Source organism: Cervus canadensis, chromosome 7 (assembly GCF_019320065.1).
Source record: "Cervus canadensis isolate Bull #8, Minnesota chromosome 7, ASM1932006v1, whole genome shotgun sequence".
Taxonomy (NCBI): domain Eukaryota; kingdom Metazoa; phylum Chordata; class Mammalia; order Artiodactyla; family Cervidae; genus Cervus; species Cervus canadensis.
Window position 1 is genome coordinate 73,742,791 of NC_057392.1, and position 17,164 is coordinate 73,759,954.

At 41.4% G+C, this 17,164-nt stretch overlaps 1 protein-coding gene across 1 annotated transcript in view; it reads right to left on the reverse strand.

Annotated features, from left to right (window-relative positions):
* Positions 1-736, reverse strand: part of LOC122444958 (EGF-like and EMI domain-containing protein 1) — a 627,705-nt gene extending 626,969 nt beyond the window's left edge. Inside the window, exon 1 of the mRNA XM_043473804.1 lies at positions 140-736. Within this exon, the coding sequence (XP_043329739.1) occupies positions 140-414 (275 nt within the window). The 5' untranslated portion in view covers positions 415-736. The remainder of the gene's footprint in view (positions 1-139) is intronic.
* Between the last annotated feature and the right edge of the window lie 16,428 nt (positions 737-17,164).

The following is a 17,164-nucleotide window of genomic DNA, read 5'->3' on the forward strand; positions in this document are numbered from 1 at the left end:
GCCTGCCCGCCACTCGCGCCCTCCACCCCTAACCGGAGGGAACTGCTCTAGCCACTGCGGCCGCAGCAGGTTAGGAGTGGGCGGAGGCACGCGGGGCCGACTCTCCCCACACATCCCGGAGCGCGCGGGCTACACTTACATGCCTGGCCGGAGCTGAAGGGCGCTGCCTGGCGGCCAGCCGGCGGCCACCCAAGCGCAGAAGCACCAGAGCCACAGTCGCCAGGTCATCTCCGCGGGGCGGAGCGGCTCCAGCCGCCACCCCGGCTGCGCGCCGCGCGCCACTCCGGCTCCGCAAGTCCGAGCCCCGTGCAGAAGTTGAGCTCGCGGGGCAGAAGTTGGTGTGCGGGGCTCGCGGGGCCGGCGAGATGCGTCTCCCTGCGGAGGGCGCGGCAGCAGCTCGGCCCCACTAGGCATCGCCGACGACGAGGAGCGCGCGGGCGGAACGCCTGGGTGGCGCTCGGGCCGCAGAGATAGGCGCCCTTGCTCGGACGGGAGCGACTGGAAACCTGCGAGCCCAGCGGCCCCGCAGCCCCCGCTGCCTCGGTGCCATGGAAACGCGCTCGCTGCTCTCGGGGCCCGGCCCCTCCGGAGCGCTTAAAGAGACAGTCCCGCTGCCACCTTGGCTAGACTAGCTGCTGGGCGGCCCTGCGCCCCGCGCCCTCCTCCTCCTCTCCACCCCGTGCCGCCCGGAGGAGGCGCGGAGCGCGGCAGGACGCTGGGGGCTCAGTTAAAACGAGATTTAGGGGGGGTCTGCTTAATCATCTCGCCTAACCCCGCTCCCTACCTCTTCCTACCTACACACCCAAGACACACACCCAAACCTCGCCAAAGACGCGAAGCGGTTCGAACCCCTCCCAAACCAACCTGCTCAGAACCAAGCCAGATGTAATCTGCCACCAGCAGAGACTAAAGGAAAGCTGACTTTTGATTCTTTCTCGCTCCGCTCGGAACCCGAGTCTCTGGAGTCTGTCAGAACACAGGCTAGGGGTGGGGGTTGGGGGGGGAGGGAGGAGATGTGTTTGAAGTGGGAACCGAACAGCAGTTGATTGAGTCAAATCTCCTGCCAAATTGACAGTTGCAGGACACCGTCGGCTCATCCAAAAATCCTCGTCACTCCAAATGGGATCATCTCCCTTCCTTTTATTTGGTCCCCATCTATCTCACCCCTTCAGGCACCAGAGTTATAAGGAGAAGCCAACCCTTTTCCAAACCTACTCCCACCTTTCCCTCAAACCAGCTCCTCTTCCCCCAGATTTGCTGAGGAGCAGTCCATTGCGAGCCCCCAGAGCCCTTCCAGAAGGGCACAGCGTCTGCTCGGAACCGGAGGCCCCGGCTGCGGTGCTGGCCCGCCTGCCTGGGACGCACAGCCAAGCGCCGCGCGGTCGCCAGTAGCTCCGGCCCGAAGCGATGCCTCTGCCCGGCGCCAGCTGCTGTCTGGAAGGCCACAAACCTCTGGAGTCTGTTTCTAGAAAATAAAAATCTATGGTGCAATGTGCCCTCCAACAAGGGCAGCCCGGCTCCGAAGCCACAATCTGCAGTTAGCACTGCAGGAATCGGATCAATCTGCAGCGAGAGAACTTATTTCTCTGATCCCTAAACTTAACCAAAAGTGGCTCTCCGATGACTCATTCATAGTCAAACATTTAAAGTGGTACCACCTGATTTCCTCGGTCCTGTGAGTCCGAAAAAGATCCTCCCACAAATGGTGTTTGGGGCTTCCCTTTGCCCTTCATAGTTGAGTTAACCATCTGGCTCTTCAATTCAGTTTTCTGAGCCTTTGTTCTCCCTTCTTTCCTTCTGCTTTTTCCGCAACTAAAGAAGCAATTGGGCATACACAGGAGAGACCGAGGAGCAAGCTTCTGGGGTTTCTATGAAAAGAAAGAAAAAAAATGAGGGTGGGATAGAACCATTCTACTCCTGAGTTATTTCACATTCTATGACTTTGCCCTCCTTGACTTGTGGCATTGGAATTAACACTACCCTGCAGACTTTTCTGTTTCTCTTAGATATATTCATTTTTTTTTTTACTTCTTTTATTGAATTTTAACTTAAAGTGAAAAATCATAAATATGCAACTAGATGATTTCTGTATCTTTGACAGGTGCCTTTAACAAACAGAATTTTGGGACAATTTGCACAATAGAAGTCTTTATTGGAACCCCTTTACTTTATAAAACAGGGATTCGTGCTTTCTTTTTTGTTCCTAAATACTAGTTATGTATGAATCAAACCTTTTCCAATCACAGAGCAGACTTAGGGAAAGTGCTGACATCTGTTGTACAAATGCATCGTCACTTGGCTAACTCTTAATTAGTTCTGATAATGGCTGCCCAGCATGGGTCGCTGAAACACACTGGTAATTTTAACATCTGTTTTTAACTCTAAGTCTTATCTTCTCCTAAACCTCTTTGTCATCTTTGTTACCAACTAACAAAGCTGAATGTGTAATTTCACCTCTTCTTCTTCCTGTCCCTCTTCTAGTGAGGTGCTAATGATCAGTGAAATGACCCAAGGCGAGCAGGTCAGGGTGAGAGCAGAAAGAAAGAAAAGGAAACGCAATTCACAGTAATGGTGACTCCTGAACTGTGTGTACTAACTACAGAAGGTGAGACTGTCTTCTTCCCTTCTCGATGTAAGTGGAGGTGAAAAGATTAATTCTTTCAATCGATTCAATTTCTAGTTTGTCTTTAGATGAAACCCAAAGAGTTCAAGTTATTTCAATACAGTGTGATCTTAATTGTTTTAATGAAAATGGATAGCACAACTACAGATGACAGTATAGATTAACTGTGCCCTGAAATGTCTGTGATTTGCAAAGCCTTTCTTTGCTTCTGGACAAGTTTTTACACTGCAGGGCTCTATCTTCAACTAATCTCATTCCCTCCTGGAGTGAAAAAAGTTTCTAATCATTTTCTTTCTTTATGTTACAGAAGGCCTTGCATAAATAACAGACCTCTTTTATTACAAGGCTAAATTTTATGTAAGCCACAGCTGAAACCCAGAACTATTTTAAGAGCTAAAGAATAATGGGGAAATACAGAGATATATGTAAATTATCTGATTGTGTGGATGTTTAGTAAAGGTCATGTTTAGTTTGGGTAAGGGGGAAGTGAATCAGTAAATTGAAAATCCCAAATTACGAAAGTTTCCTTTTATGCACCTTAATTTAAAGCCATGTTTATTATAGATGAACATTTAAAGCACTTTGGATGGGATGCTAAATGTGATTAGTGCATATTTCATAAAGTGAAATTGATTTCAAATTATTTTAGCATGGATAACAATATAGCATGTTGCCATGTAAGCAATTATCATTAAATGAAATATACTCTTCCAGCAAAAGGATTTAAAACTTTCCATGAACTAGGAAGCCCTAAATTGAACCCAGCTCTCCTTTTGCAGTCTATTCATACAAGTTAAAAATAATTCGTGATTCGGTTTGATTAGTTGGTTATTTTATTCTGTAAAAAGAGGGTGAATTATGAAACCTGTTGTTACAGTCATACATAGTAAAAGAGCAAAGCAGATTGGTGGTTTGGGATGCCATGAATAAACAAAATGAAGCCAGATACAAACAATTCATTCAGCATTTATTGTCCAAGTGAAAGAAATTTTAAAATAAACAAAGCAAGAGAATGAGGCACACACACAGCATCATTTTTTTTTAATTAAGAGAGAGAAGTTTTGTGTTGATGTCACCCCTTATTCAGACATAAAGTTCATGGAGGAAAAAACAGAAACATCATGAACTGGGTTTTATTTTTGTGAATGGTCTTTAACATTGTCAACCTGAATAGGTTCTTAAAAAATGGATTTATCAAGCAGACAAATGTTCTCTGAGAAGAGTCCAAAGGATTTGAGGGGACCTCCAGTGGGAATGCCACATGCTACCCCACTCTCCCCAGAGCTGCATCAAAGGAGTAATAAATATAACTAGCTTCTCCCTTGTTAGGAGGAGGCGGAGTAAGCCAATTTCATGCTTTATGTATGCTGGTTGTAAAAAGGAATGCTTACCTAAAAAGAAATAGATTCCAACCAGATGTTCCAAAATCTTCCTCAGCTGCTGCTTGAAGCCTTACAGTCACTGCATACTTTATCTTCTCGTCTATCTTCTTCTAATTGAGAAATTGTTGATCCATGCAATTCGACAGGCAGGCTGCTGCAAAAAACCTTCCTGCCAAAGCTCTTCAGCCCTGCTCTCCTGCACACAGAAACTTCCAGTGTCTGTATGGGGACAGGAAAAGAGAGCAGGCCACTTCATCTGGCAGGTGTTGTGGGCTGAAAGAAGAGGAAGTCAGAAAGCAATTCTTCGAAGGACAGATTCTGTCACCTAAAAGTGTAATAAATTGCCATTACAGAAATGCCTACAAGCACTAATGAGCCATGTACAATGAAACGTTGACGTCAGGCAAAATAGAATGAAACTCACCCAGGAACCAACTGGGATTGTCACACCAAGATGTAAATGATCATTCTTGCTTTGGTTTCATCTGCCACTAATTTTGTCGCTACATACCAATAGCTCCCTTTTTTAGGAAAGTGATAAATTTAGCATAAAAATCCTAAGATCTCTGTCTAGTGATTAATACATAATTTCTTAGTACTGTGCTACGCATTGGCCATTAAGATTTGACCAGTTTGATGTAAGTTAGAATAGAATTACCAACTCCAGAATTATGTATATTTATGAGATAGGACACAATTAGAAGACACATTTAAGTTGTACTTTTTTGGAAACCATGCTTTGCACAGCTAATTCATGTGTGTGTGTGTTTTTTAAAGCATGTAACATTAAATTTACTGTCAATCATTTTTAAATATAAAGTTCAGTAGTGTTAAGTATATTCACATTTTTATGCAATATCACTAAAACTTTTTCATCTTGCAAAACTGAAACTCTATTCCCATTAAACATTATTTCCCCCTTCCTCTCTCTGCTTAGAAGTTGCCAAACAACTTTATACTTGTCTCTATGATGTTGACTACTGTAGACACTTCATGAGTAGAATCATATCTTTTATGACTGGCTTATTTCATTTAGTATAATGTCTTCAGGGTTCATCCATGCTGTAGCATGTGACAAATTTCCTTCTTTATAAGGCTGCATAATATTCCATTGTATGTATATACAACATTTTGTTTATATGTTGATGGACGTTTGGGTTGCTTCTACCTCTTGGTTATTATAAATAATGTTGCCATGAACATAGTTGTATAAATATCTCTACAAGCACCTGCTTTAAATCTTTCCAGCTACATACTCAGAAGTGGGATTGCTGAATTATATGATAATTTTTTTATTTTGAGGGAAACTATACTGTTATACATAATTTCTATACATTTTATACTTTCACCAACAGTGCACAAGAGTTCCAATTTCTCTACATCCTTCTAAATACTTGTTATTTTCTATTCTTTTGATAGTCACTACGCTAATGGGTGTGAGATGACACCTCATTAGAAGTTTTATTCCATTTCTCTTACAATTAATGATGCTCAGCATTTTTTCATGTGTTTGTTGGCCATTTGTATACCTTCTTTAAGGAATTGTCTATTAACTCCTTTGTCCATTTTTTGATCTAGCAATTTGGCTTTTGCTGTTGAATTGTAGAAGTTCCTTATTTATTTCAGCTAGTTACCTCTTCTTAGTTACATGACTTGCAAAGATGTCCTCTCATCCCACAGGTTGCCTTTCACTCTGTAGATTGTTTCCTTTGATGCACAGATGTTCTTAATCTTGATGTAGTCCCATTTATCTATTTCTACTTTTGTTGCCTGTGCTGTTCGTATCATGCCCAAGAAATCACTGCCAAATCTAATGTCCTAAAGCTTTTCTCCTTTGTTTTCTTCATGGACTTTTATAGTTTTAGGTCTTATGTTTAGATCTTTAATCCATTTTGAATGAATTTTTGTATATGATGTAAGGTTAAATGTTCAGCTTCAGTCTTTTGCATATGGATGTTCAGTTTTCCCAGCAGCATTTGTTGAAGAGACTGCCCTTTCCCCATTATGCAGCTGTGACATCCTTGTCAAAATTGCTTGGCTACTTATGCAAAAGTTTATATCTAGGTTCTCTCTATCTTATTCTATTTGTTTGTGTATCTGTTTTTTTTTGTTTGTTTGTTTGTTTGTTTTTTGCCAGAACCATATCATCTTCATCACTGTTGCTATGCAATATGTTTTAAAATCAGGAAATGTGAAGCCTCCATCTTTATTCTTTTTTAAGATGGCTTTGACTATTTGGGGGTGAATTAAAGCAATTTTTGTACATAGAGAGGTTCCTTGCTATTATTTGCATAAGGCCCACTTTTCCACTTTTTTGTTTTTCTCTAAAGAAGAAAAAGTGGACACCAAAATTCCTTCCCTGGTAAATTTTATTCTGAATTCTTATTTTTTATGTCTGAATGTCTTGGGCAACTGATCAAATCCTAACAAAGCCACTATCAATGCTTCTTCAACAGTTAGTTGTAAGCACAGCTAGTGCTAAGAATGTTGAACATATCTGATCCTAAAGATGCACAGATGGAGCAACACAGCCTGATGTGTGCTTCATAGTGGACCCAATTATTTTGGCTCCAACTGCAATAAGCTACTCATACTGTGCCACTAGCTTACCTTTTATAAATGAAGCATTCTTACTCAGGAAAGATCAAAATCAAGTATTGATAGTATAGAATTTACCATCCCTTTCCAACTCAATATGGATAAAAGAGGGGGATTTCACAAGAGTGAATAAGTGAGCAAAGTAATAACTAATGAACCTCAGTGTAAATAAGGAAAAATATCCACTTAAGGAAAAATTATCATACCTAATATGGTCTTGCTGCTGCTGCTTCTGCTGCTAAGTGGTTTCAGTCGTGTCCGACTCTGTGCAACCCCATAGACGTCAGCCCACCAGGCTCCCCCGTCCCCGGGATTCTCCAGGAAGGAACACTGGAGTGGGTTGCCATTTCCTTCTCCAATGCATGAAAGTGCAAAGTGAAAGTGAAGTCTCTCAGTCGTGTCCAACTCTTAGCGACCCCATGGACCACAGCCTACCAGGCTCCTCCGTCCATGGGATTTTCCAGGCAAGAGTACTAAAGTGGGATGCCATTGCCTTCTCCAAATATGGTCTTAGTCCTATCCATTTAAAACCCACCTGAAGAAGATATAAAGCATCAGCTGTTTGGAAGAATAAGCCCTACTTGTAGCTGAGAGTCCAAATCACCAGCCCCAAGCTAGTGTATTTAAAAGTTCGTTATCCTCCATTTTCATACAAACACAGTACACACTTGCATGTGGAATCTTTTCTGTAGCTTTCAGTGTGTGTGTGTGTCTTGTGTTTGTTTGTTTTTGGTTGTATGATCTTTTTTTTGCAGCACTTGTGATCTAGATCCCTGATTAGGGATCGAACTGAGGCTCCCTGCATTGGGAGCGCAGAGTTTAGGCACTAAAGCATCAGGGAAGTCCCTTGACTATGTGTTTTCTGTAGCTTAAGAGTCAGGCAGATTCAGTGATGTCACGATGATATCCAAAGTGCAGTCAGCACACTATCAATAAAGTGAAAAGACAACTCACAGAATGAGAAAAAAATATTTGCAAATCACATATCTGATAAGGGACTAGTGTCCAATATTTATAAGTAATACCACTCAACAATAAAAATGGAAAAATGATTTGTACAGACATTTGTCAAAGAAGATACATAAATATCTACTAAGCACAGTGAAAAAGATGCTCGGCATCATGAGCCACTAGGGAAATGCAATTCAAAACCACAATGAGGTACAACATCACTCCTATTAAGATGGTTACAATCAAAGAAGGGTTGACAATGATGTGAAGAAACTAAAACCCACACCACAAACTAAAACCCCGTTATTGGTAGGAATGTAAAATCATGAAGCCACTTTGGAAATAGTTTGATAGTTCCTCCAAACATTCAACATAGAGTAACTACATGACCCTGGCTTCCTAGCTGACACTAATGGTAAAGAACTCGCCTGCCAATGCAGGAGACACAGGAGATGCAAGTTTGATCCCTGGGTCAGGAAGATCCCATGGGGGAGGGCCTGACAACCCACTCCAGTAATCTTGCCTGGAGAATTCCATGGACAGAGGAGCCTGGTGGGCTATAGTCCATGGGGTCGCAAAGAGTTGGACCCAGCAATGACACTGCACAAGGATGAAAAACACATGTCCACACAAAAACTTGTACAAGAATATTTGTAATGGTGTTATTTATAAAAAGCCCCAAAAGGGAAAGAATCCAAATGACCATTAATTGATGAACAGATAAACAAAATGTGCCATGTCAGTACATTGTAATATTACTCAGTCATAAAAAGGAATGAAGTATTGATACATGCTAAAATATGGATGAACTTTAAAAACCTTATGCTAAGTGAAAGAAAACAGATACAAAAGCCCACATATTTATTTATGATTCCATTTCTATGGAATCATAGAAGATTCCACAAAAGTACAGAACAAACAAATCCATAGAAACAGAAAGTAAATTAGTGGTTAAGAGGAGCTGGGGGAAAGTGGGAAATGGGGAGTTGAGGGGTATAGGGTTTCTTTGTGAGATAATTAAAACACTCTGAAATGAGGTCGTGGTGATGGTTGCGTAACTTTGTGAAAATACAAAAAAGCACTGAGTTGTACACTTATTAAAAGTACAAATTTTATGACATGTGAATTATATCCCAGATTTTTCCAATGTAGTTTGCTGACCAGTGCCAAGCTGCAGCGTGTTTCATACTGGTCGCTGACTAGACGAGAAGTTTTTTCCAGAATGAAAGCAGACGACATCACGGAGCACACCACTTAGTTCAGCTGACATTTTTTAATGGCAAGACTTTACCAATGAAGTAACCAGTCCATTGATTTCCTTCTGAGGTAAGCTCCTTATCATCCTTAGGACCAGGTAATGAAGAGTTCACAGATCAGCTACTTTGAGTAAAGCTGCTGTAATCTACATGTCTGACTTCAAGAGCGTGCCTGCCATCAGTTACATGACATGCTGATGAATGAATTAAGACATTCCCAATTTCTGAGACCAATTATTTTGAACTTATGTCCTATGTATTGACTACATATGGTAACATAACTCCAGTTCATCATGTCTCTATATGTGAGGCAATAAGTCCAGGAATAAAAATGAAGAAGAAGGAGGAGCAGGGGAAAGAGTAAGAGGATGAGGCTGGGAAGTAGGTGAGAGGAGAAAGTGGAGGAGGAGGAAGAAGAATGTAAATAAATAATAAGACAGGAGCTACATGCACAAAGACTTTACTCTTTTCTATGGAAGTCAGACATATGACTTGTCCAATGTGATTAGTATAACATGTAGAAATAAAATATAGAGGATGAAGGCAGGGTATGTTCTCTGCTGCTGCTGCTAAGTCTCTTCAGTCGTGTCCGACTCTGTGCAACCCCATAGACGGCAGCCCACCAGGCTCCCACATCCCTGGGATTCTCCAGGCAAGAACACTGGAGTGGGTTGCCATTTCCTTCTCCAATATATGAAAGTGAAAAGTGAAAGGGAAGTCGCTCAGTCGTGTCCGACTCTTAGCGACCCCATGGACCGCAGCCTACCAGGCTCCTCCGTCCATGGGATTTTCCAGGCAAGAGTACTGGAGTGGGGTGCCACTGCCTTCTCTGGTATGTTTTCTATGTGGTCTGAAAAACCTTCCAGAGGGTGTATACGGAGTAGGTGATAAAGGATGAATAGGAGTTCGGCATGCACATACCTCTGCATAGGAAAGACTAGAACCAGAGTTAATTAAAGTGAAAGTCCATGCATGTAAATTGGTATTTGTCAAAGTGTGGTTCCCAAGTCAGCAGCATCAGCATTGTTTGGGACTCTGTCGAAAACAATTCTCAGACTATCCCCTAACAACTGAAACAACCAGTCTGGACGTCAGGCACAGCAATTTAACAAGCCCTTCAAATGACTCTGATGCACAGTAAAGTTTGAGAACCCATGTTTTAGATAAATAGAGCAACCAGTTTAAAAAAGAGATGCTGTGTCCTGAAAAAAAGCATTTCAGTTTAATACAGTAAATTGATCACGCTGTTTTATACCTTTTTCTTCCCCACACTTTACTAAATGAAGAGTCAAGAATGTTTTAAGATGTTATCCTCCAATATGAATGAGAGAGGAGACAAATGATCAACTCTTTCAAGTAGAGTTTGGAAGATAGAAGCCTGATGCACGGTTATTAACCACATTGGTAGATAGAAGTCACAAAGAGGCTCTAGATGTGTGGGCTTCAGTAGTTGTGGCACATGGGCTCTAGAGCACAGGCTCAATAGTTGTGACACACAGGCTTCCTTGCTTTGTGGCATGTGGGATCTTCCCTGAGTAGGGATTGAACCTGGGTCCCCTGCTTTGGCAGGTGGGTTCTTAACCACTGAACCACCAGAGAAGCCCAACTTCAAAGTTTTGAGGGAAAGTTTTCAATGTAGAATTCCATACTCAACTAAACTGTCAATCAAGTTTAAGAGAAAGAACTTTCAGACATACAAAATATCAAAAAAACTAACCACTCACATATACTTTCATAGGAAGCTAGTGGAGTATACAGTCCAGGAAAATGACATGAACTGAGAGAGGAAAATATAGAAACCAGAAAGTATGGTAAAGAGTATTTCCATGAAAGTGACAAAGGGAAGTTTTACAACTCAAACTGTGAACCAGAATTAAGAAACATCCTATAGTCTGGAAGTAGAGAGTCTAGGAAAAAATCTGTGGGAGATGAAAAGAAGGTCATTTAATGTGTTTGGGAGTTATAGAAATTATTTCTAGGCATTAGAGCCCTTGAGGAAAAAAAAGATCTACTGATAAGTGAGAAAAAAACATGAGAAAAATTATTAAATGGAAAAAAAAAGTTTATTGAGGAAAGTAAATAACTTAAGACATAATTTGGTGTCTTGTTGTTTAGTTGCTCAGTCATGTCCAACTCTTTGAACTAACTCCATGGACTGCAGCACCAGGCTTCCCTGTCCTTCACCATCCCCTGGACTTTCCTCAAACTCATGTCCATTGAGTTGGTCATGCCATCCAGCCATCTCATCCTCTGTTGTCCCCTTCTCCTCCTGCCTTCAATCTTTCCCAGCATCAGGGTCTTTTCCAATGAGTTGGCTCTTCGCATTAGATGTCCAAAGTATTGGAACTTCAGCTTTAGCAGCAGTCCTTCCAATGAATATTCAGGGTTGATTTCTTTTAGGATTAACCAGTTTGATCTCCTTGCAGTCCAAGGGACTCTCAAGAGTCTTCTCCAACACTGCAGTTTGAAGGCATCAATTCTTCAGCGCTCAGCTCTTTTTGTTGTCCAGCTCTCACATCCATACATGACTACTGGAAAAACCATAGCTTTGACTATATGGACCTTTGTAATTTGGTGTCGTTGCAAGCAATATGCCATATGTAAAATAATGCAAATACTGACGCAGATTTGTGAAACAGCTACAGAAGTCATAGTGGAAAGGAAGCTTTGTGGGAATCGGGTATAACAGATCCAAAACAGGAAGGAAGTCAATAAATACAGCCTAATGTGATAAATTATGAAATAATAGGGGCTTCTCTGGTGGTCCAGTGGTTAAGAATTGCCTTGCAATGCAAGGGACACCAGTTCAATCCCTGGTCCAGGAAGAGCCCACATTTCTCGGAGCAACTAAGCTTGTTAGCCACAACTATTGAGGCTTCCAGAGCCTGGGACCCACAAATACTGGGCCCGCATGCTGGGAAACCCTCACACCTACAGCCTGTGCTCTGCAACAAGAGAAGCCACCACAATGAAAAGCCCAAGCAAAAGCCCACGTGCAGCAACAAAGACTTACCACAGCCAAAAATAAATAAATAAATAAATCTTAAAAAAAAAAAGAAATAATTGGCTACTCTATCAGATTGAGATGTGTGTAAGGAAAAATAGGAGAATGTTACAGAACAAAAAGAGAAAGAAGAAACAGGCTATTGTGTATTGTGATCAGACCTTTTCTAAGTATATATGTGAATTCTTAGAAGGAGATAGTCATATCAAATCCGAGGGACCTATATTCCAGACAGAAGTGATAGCAAGTTTTAAGATTTTGAGACAAGAATAAATGTAGTGTGTTCTAGAAAGGCAAGAAGAGTGGTAAGCATTGAGCAAGGTCAATAATAAGGGGGAATAGTAGATGAAACATATCCAAATGGGAGAAAAAGCATTGGAGCTTCATGACCTGCTATGTCTAAGAAACATTCATGATTCAAAGAAAAACAAAGCAATGCCACATCTGTCTACTCTCGTTCATGGATTTCTCCTGCCCTGCATTATTTTATCTTACCTTCTTTACCGCTGGAGGAGGACACAGCAACCCACTCCAATATTCTTGCCTGAACAATCCTGTGGACAGAGGAGCCTGGTAGGCTACAGTCCATGGAGTCTAAAAGAGTCAGACATGACTGAGGACTTTGACCCTGATGCTGGAAAAGATTGAGGACAGGAGGAGAAGGGGACGACAGAGGATGCGATGGTTGGATGGCATCACTGACTCAATGGACATGAGTGTGAGCAAACTCGAGGAGATAATGAAGGACAGGGAAACCTGACATGCTACTGTTCATGGGGTCACAAAGAGTCAGACACAACTGAGGGATGGAACAACGACCACCACCATCAACCATTATTACCACCGGGCCTTGTAACTGTAGTAAATACTCAGAGGGGAGTTCTTTTGGCTAATATATCTGAGTCATTTGCCTGTCATGAAATTAGCTTGTCACCACATAAATCATGCACCCTCCATTTCTATCTATTCTACTCCATTCTGCATTTCTCAATGTCATCTTCATCACCCCAATTTCCTATTTGCATTTTAAATAGTAGTAACCTACAAGATTTTATATTTTCTGAAGATACAAGACTCTTGTGTAGAGATTCTAATTAGGCTGGCTGGGCAATGTTCTATTATTAGTAAGAATTGTGATTTTTAGAGTTGTGGGTTAATTGCTAATAACTGTATGCAGTGTTTTCCCTCAAGATGTTTTCTATTACAGTAATTAACTGAGCAGCTGGGAGAGCAGACATTAACCATTTGTCTTCACAGTAGCCCTCACCGGGGACTCTCCCCAAACCTTTGCACATGACCTTATCTGCTGTTTGATAGGTAATGTAAGCTGCTGCTGCTGCTGCTAAGTCACTTCAGTCGTGTCCGACTCTTTGCGACAGCATAGACGGCAGCCCACCAGGCTCCCCTGTCCCTGGGATTCTCCAGGCAAGAACACTGGAGTGGGTTGCCATTTCTTTCTCCAATGCATGAAAGTGAAAAGTGAAAGTGAAGTCATGTCCGACTCTTAGGGACCCCCCATGGACTGCAGCCCACCAGGCTCCTCTGTCCATGGGATTTTCCAGGCAAGAGTACTGGAGTGGGGTGCCATTGCCTTCTCCGGTAATGTAAGAGGGAAGCACAAAAGATCGTCATCCTTTGGAATGAATATCCAGTTTTAAACAATTTTTTTTTTCTTGTTGAAGGGAGGCTTTCTCAAACATGTGAAGCATAGATTACCAACACAGAATGTCTTTTAGATGTATGGACTTATTTGACTAGTTTTTATGTGCATATTTCTCTTCGTATCCTCGCATAATGAAATTTTGTCACAGAGATTGTGTCCGAAGCCTCAGCTACCCTGAAGACACCACTGGTTTATCTGTTTACAAACTAGATTGGACCAGTGAAAGCTGGCTAATAATGAGAAATCTGTTAAGAGCCACCTTGCCTGAAAGCCCTGTTCTTTTTCATGACACCTGAATTCCCACTTGATTATTAATTCGGCTGAAGCCCTCGACTTTAGTATCCCGAATCTCCCTCTGGGACTGTTGGTGCTTCCTTGTGTGAATTCCTATTTACTGTCCTGCTCTCAGGACTATATGCCAGTCGGATGCTTGACCCCAGGTTTTCCCAACCAACTCTGCTGTTGGCCGGACTCCATCTCTTGTCAAGTTATTTTCCACAGCAAACCTTTTGTTAATGCAAAGACATTCTTTTTTTAATAGGAAACATTTTATTTAATATTTTGTAATGAAAGGTTCCAAACCACAAGCAGAGACTAAGTGCAAAAATAAATAAATAAAATTCCACTTATAGGAAGTTATTAAGTACATAAGAATTTTTTGTCTTCTCTCTCGTTGAATAAAATAACTTACTACTGTCCAGATCTCATTGCTTTTTTTTTCACTTTGTTTTTCCAGAGGCAAGAATTTTCCTTCTTCTTAAAATGACCCCATTTCTTTAAATCCAGAAAAGCTCTGGTTTTATACTGTCTTAAGTATTTGGTTGTAAGAGCCTTAGCAGAAAGAATGCCATCTGATTTATAGTAATTCTGCAGAAGCCACACAAATAAGAACATGCCAGGCCCTCTGGCAAATGAGGAGGAGCCACAACTTCCCTTCCCTTCCAAAAGGATCCAGGACCCTGACCTCTATACAGTGGTTGGTGGCAGCTCAGCCAACCCCTCAATATGTGTGCATGTGTGTGCGTGTGCGTGTGTGTGTGCGTGTGTGTCTGTGCATGTGTGTGTACACTCAGTTGTACCTGACTCTTTAAGACACTATGGACTATAGCCCACCAGGCTCCTCTGTCCTTGGGATTTTCCAGGCAAGAACACTGGAGTGGGTTGCATTTCCTCCTCCAGGAGATCTTCCCCTCCCAGGGACAGAGCCCGCATCTCTTGGGTCTCCTGCACTGCAGACAGATTCTTTTACTGGTGAGCCACGGGGGACGCCCAACCTCTCCGCATCAGTGCTCAAAAGAGAGATTCACCTCTTAATTAGTAACCATGCTTCTGGGTCTGATGTCTGCAAGTCTCAAAAGTCAGAGTAACAAAGAAACTTACATTGCCATACGTAAAATAGATAGCCAAAGGGAATTTGCTGTAAGGCTCTGGAAACTCAAACAGGGGCTCTGTATCAACCTATGGGGTGGGATGGGGAGGGAGATGGGAGGGAGGTTCAAAAGGCAGGGGACATATGTATACCTGTGGCTGATTCATGTTGAGGTTTAACAGAAAACAGCAAAATTCTATAAAGCAATTAATTATCCTTCAATAAAAAATAATTTTAAAAAGTCCACCTGGTACTAGGAAGAGTGTCAAACATGGAGGGTTTGAAGCAAACACGTCTGGAGTACAATGTGAGGGAAACTCCCTCACAGACTAAAAACTGGAAATCCCACAAAAGCCTGGGAATAACCCTGAAAACAGGTTGACAAAACAGAGTTGGGTAGAACCTGGAGTCTGGTTATAGAGACAGTCAAGAGGGTGAATTGCAAACTGGAGGCAAGACATCAGATACAGAAATTTAAGATTGTGGTCTCTTGGTCAGCGAGAGCTTCAAAAACAGTAAAGCAGTCACCTGAGTGTCCTCATGGAAGTGGAGTTGCTCTGACCTCTTGGTTGTAGAAGAGGAAGCTCTGAGTCCCTCTGCCTCTTCTTCTAGAAAACCTTGGGTGGGCTGGCTCTCTCCGCAGGGCATTCAGACCTAAATGATGCTATCTACTTACTTTTTTATAAACAGTGCCTTGCAGTGAAAAGCTTTAATGAATCTTTTTTGATTTACTGGTTGGTTGAACCAATTTTGGAAAAGCCCTGCAAAGCATGAATTAAAATACAAATTGAATTTAGAAAATATCAGCTTGCATAGTCCAAAGAAGCTAAGCCCTTCTTAACCTCAGAATTTTTCCTCCTTGCAAACCCCTTTCCAATATATTCTGAGCAATAGCTAATATTGGAAGGTCACACAGAAAAGAAAAAAAAGCTGCAGCATTTTCTGTCCACTTAAAATGAGTTTCATATGATAAAATCTGAGTTTTTTTTTATATTAATATCCAAGTGTTTCAGTTTTACTGTCCACTTCCTCCATCTAAGTTTATTTTGAGCTCCTTAAGAGGAGAAATGTCTTATTCATACCTTTCAAAATACCAGACCGTATCAGGTGAGGTCATGTTGAATGACTGAAATGTTTTAGTTAAAACCAACATTTTCTTAAGGCCAACCTAGAGAACTATTTAACAAATGAGCTGATTTCTACTGTCGTTATTATGTTGGTTAACAGATTAAAAAAAAAGGGGGAACAGTCAGCTAATAGCAGTGCCTCTTTAGGTTAAAATATAAACATAGTCCCACTTAAGAAATGAGAACCAAGGACAAGTCTTGGCATTTGTTGAGTCCTTCACAGAACAAGAAAACATAAGAGATTTTGCTATAATTCAAGAGCCATTCTTGTCAGTGCTTTCAAGGGTAGAAATTAAGCTATATTAAAGCTTGTCTTGGCCCAATTATAGAATGAAAGTCAGGCGTCTATGGAATGGTTCCAGGATAGGTTTCAAATCAGTTTGGATTCAGCTATTTGGTCCTTGTTAGGACTTCAGGGGACAGCCAAGAATTACATTTAATTCATTATCTTGTTCTGAAAGTGCTACAGTGGCTGCTACACAAATTGAAAGCAGCATTTACACAGGCTAATACCTATGGTATCTTTCCAATTTATCTTTGGGCATTATCACCTCCCAGTGTCCCTCCTTGAAAGTTTGACATGTGCCCTGAATTCTCATTTTGTAGGATGATAACTAATCACCCTGAAGAAAACACAGAAGAAAATGGCCCCATGTTAAAATGCTAGGAATGCTACCTGAAACACATTTTCTTAAAACTTGAAAATAGCTCCAGTCTTTTGGCAGAAATCATGTTATATATAAACCTGCCTTCTAAGAAGTCCGATCTTTCTGGATATGAGGCTGTGGCATTATTGACTTAATTCATTTGACTTGTGTCCAGCAGTCTGGTACAGCTTCACAAGGGAATAAATAATTGGCACCTTTTGTGAAATATTCAAAGCCACTGATTTTTGTTTTCCATTGTTCTTAAAAAGAGAAAAAAGTATTAAACACTACAATTGTCTCTGTGATGTGAATGTAAATATAACCTGTTGAAATTCAAGGTAGGAAAATACTTCTTTAGAAAACCAGGAAGGATGATACAGGAAGAAATGTTGCCCACATGCAGAGTGATTTCTAATAGTTCATTGATCTCATTGTTTAGCATCCCCTTTTAGAGTGTGCATTAACAAAAACGCTGCATGGATATTAAATTGACAGTGTAATCCTAGAGTGTTTTATATAACTAGACACTAGCAATAGAGAGAAT